Genomic DNA, 3,188 nt, shown 5'->3' on the forward strand with positions numbered 1-3,188 from the left:
CACCATATACTCCCTCCGTTCCAAAATAGATGACCCAAATTTGTACTAACTTTGTACTAAAGTTAGTATAAAGTTGAGTCATCTATTTTGGAACAGAGGGAGTACCAATTGGGCCATTTCAAACTTCATCAAACTATGAAACAGCGGTCTTCTTTGCAACAGCTCGTTTGAATTGTTGTAGGATGTTTGGGAGTTGGACACCAAAATTCAGATAAAATATGCTGGGTTGAGAATACAGTACCTGACCGAGAGCTTGCAGGCTAAGAGCTTTGAGGTTGCCTTCAGCCAGGTCTACTGGAAGTTGTCTCCTGAAGTTCATACATAGGAAAGCAGTTTCAGTAGAAGTTTCCAACTTTTTTTTGAAGTCCTAAAATGACATTTCAAAAATGTGGAAAAAAATTGAAGTTATCTCGTGAGGCGGCTTAGAGTAGAGAACCTTAGTTCTGATGGTATCTGTGGGAGCACTTGTCGAATTGCGCAGTCCAAGTAGCCAGATGCTTTCAAGAAAACGTCGACAGTGGCACGTCTGCTCTCTGTATACATTGTCAAGAAACAATACCTTATCAGTCATCGGCATCATGGAGAGAAAAACTTGCAATGCACTCTACAGGCCATGAAGGCTCTCCAGTTCTCAATGCATAAACTTGCCGAGCCATGCCTTCAGATGAAGTTCAGTTTATAGCTACGCTACCTTCAGAGACCCGTGGCCCGTAACCATCGCCGTAAGCCCTTGGAAGGAGCAGGGAGTTGGCCTGCAGCAAGCAGACCATGGCCATCAAATGCAGCACGGACAGCACCTCGTACCATGCATCCGCCATGGCCGTCTCCTGCAATCGTGAATCCTATCCATGTTAGAGCTACGCACTGAAACTCTGGAAGGTAAATTTTGGTGAAAACCAGGCACGAATCGGTTAGCACGGACAGGCACATACCTCGGCCTTGTCCTCTTGGTTAGTCCACACAAACTGCACGCTGTGCCTCAACTCACCACCTGCACATTTTTGCAGGATTATTGAAACGAGAAAAATAAACATAACTGCCCAGCAACAAAAGTATATGCAACAAAACCAATGACAAGAAGAAGATCAAAATTTCAGCAACCACTCACCTTCTTTCACCAATCCTAGCAGAAGTGGCAAGTAGTCTTCCAGCGCCTGCAAGAGATTGGCAGTGCTAGATCCTGCACAAAGCAGCAAAAGAAAAGGAGAATTCCAACCTAGTGTCAGTTGAGAGGTCAACATCTTCCACGCAAAACCGGCCAGCAATTCAGGCAAAATCCACCAAAGAATTCAGTCAGACGCTCCACGCACCTTGCCGTGCGGCGGCCTTCCGCCTGGGCTTCAGGGCCACCGCCGATTCTTGCATTGCCATGTCGACGACGCGCGCTCTCAGGGCCGACAGCCTCTCCACGGCGCCCTTGTCCAGGCGCCCCGCGAGCGCCTGGGACAAGTCCACGCCCATGGGCGCCCGGAGCCCCGGGAGGAAGACGACGACGTCCCCCACGCTCCCCTGCTTCCTCCGCGCGCCGCCCCCGCCGTCGTTGTCCGGCGTCGATAAGCCGCAACCCATGGACGCGTGCAAGACTACTCAACTACCTGCAAGAATCACGACGCCATCATCAGAAGAAGTCGAAAAGGCGATCCAAAGGCAAATCGAAGCAACTTTGCTACCGATTTTTTCCGACAGGAGGGGAAAAGGGAAAAGAAATTCTGGCTCGCAATAAACGAGCGCGGCGATTGGAGAGGATTCGATGGAGCGAAGAACCCCAAAAGAAAAGAAAAGGTTGTATAAAAAGAGATCGCACCTTTTATCTTCTTTTCTTCTCGGCCTTTTTCGGGGTTCCTTGAGACCGCACGCAAGCCTTTGCGCCTCTAATAATTCTGCTTCTGCTGCTGCTTCTTCTCTGCACGCACCACGGCCGAACCCAAGCTAGTAAGCGAACAGTGGAGGGACGAAAGGGAGGAAGCAAGCAAACACTTATCCCCTCGGCAACAAGCTCGGCTCGTAGTACATAAGGGGGCCAATCGACATCAGAACAAGAGCGTGCAACTTGGCGTAATGCGCGGCCCAATTGGCATACTTTTGGCGCCTCGCCCGCCTTGTGCCAAATGAAAAGGCAGTAGTACGGTACTATTCTGTGGGTCGTCGTCGGAAAACCACTACGGTGGTACGTAGGCGGGCAATGCATCATCCGATCTGATATTTAGCCTCAGCCGCGGCAGTATTAAAAGGATAAAATAGGACGGGAAGCCCTTGAAGGATCGCGGAAACAAACTGAGACGTCCGTCCGGCGAATAAGCACGAGCTTCTCCACCTAATCTCGACGGCGAAAGCCTCTTGATACAAACTGCAGGTACATGAAGAAGAAGAAGAAGGACTCAACTGTTCAAGTGCGGGTGCAGCAGTCGCAGAGGCTATGGCGATCGCTAGCTTCCGTTGAGCCGGAGGAGCTAGCTAGCAAGTCGTCAGAGTCGTCAGAGAGAGAGAGAGAGAGAGAGGGGGAAGGAGGGAGAGATGAGGTACAGGATGTGCGACTAGTCTATTTAAAGGGGAGCGGATTCGCGGTGATGGAAGTGTAGTTTACCCCTCAATTATTACGCCCGCAGCCAGCGCGGCCGGTCAGCGACACGGACACCGAACCAGCCCCAGCCCAGCAGGAAAAAGATCTCCCCCTGGACGGACTGACGGGAGGAGCCTGTTAGTCCGACGTGTAAACGTGTGCGAGCGAGCGACGAAGACAAATCTGTGACCCCCGCTCCCCGCGCTGGAATGGTAAACTGTCACGTGAACTACCTGCGGGTGCAGGGGATTCCTAGGCGTGAGTGATAATCTAATGGGACACCTGTATGGCTGTCTCCACTCTCCCCGATACAATACGGCCGGTCACCAACTACGCATATACCTGCCTACATTCGCTGCTCGTTGCTCTTTTTTCTTTCTTTTTTTTTCATTTGCAAACCGTTTGATACTCCCCTCAAAACCGGATGTGAAAACTTGGTCATCCAAGCCTAAGGTATTTTTCTTTCTTTATTACTAGCAAAAGAGCTCGTGCGTTGCAATGGGATAAAAAAAATACCACACGTCTCTACACATTAACTATGATTGAAGATCCAACATGTCCACACACATCCCATATCTGTTGCCGCTTATCCTCCTTCACACCCTCTTCAACAATGGCCTCGATGCTT

At 50.3% G+C, this 3,188-nt stretch overlaps 1 protein-coding gene across 2 annotated transcripts in view; it reads right to left on the reverse strand.

The window, feature by feature from the left end:
- The window catches only part of LOC123046057 (uncharacterized), a 4,846-nt gene extending 2,167 nt beyond the window's left edge, over nucleotides 1-2,679 (reverse strand). Inside the window, exons 1-8 of one of the 2 annotated variants that reach the window (XM_044469347.1) lie at nucleotides 2,384-2,679; nucleotides 1,805-1,903; nucleotides 1,311-1,595; nucleotides 1,109-1,180; nucleotides 933-991; nucleotides 692-827; nucleotides 437-533; nucleotides 242-308 (exon numbers count right to left, since the gene is read on the reverse strand). In XM_044469347.1, coding sequence (XP_044325282.1) covers nucleotides 242-308; nucleotides 437-533; nucleotides 692-827; nucleotides 933-991; nucleotides 1,109-1,180; nucleotides 1,311-1,569 — 690 coding nt within the window. In that variant the 5' untranslated portion in view covers nucleotides 1,570-1,595; nucleotides 1,805-1,903; nucleotides 2,384-2,679. Of the gene's footprint in view, nucleotides 1-241; nucleotides 309-436; nucleotides 534-691; nucleotides 828-932; nucleotides 992-1,108; nucleotides 1,181-1,310; nucleotides 1,596-1,804; nucleotides 2,330-2,383 lie in introns of those variants that run through there. The other variant, XM_044469348.1, reaches the window with a different exon arrangement.
- Between the last annotated feature and the right edge of the window lie 509 nt (nucleotides 2,680-3,188).

This window comes from Triticum aestivum, chromosome 2B (genome assembly GCF_018294505.1).
Source record: "Triticum aestivum cultivar Chinese Spring chromosome 2B, IWGSC CS RefSeq v2.1, whole genome shotgun sequence".
Lineage (NCBI taxonomy): Eukaryota > Viridiplantae > Streptophyta > Magnoliopsida > Poales > Poaceae > Triticum > Triticum aestivum.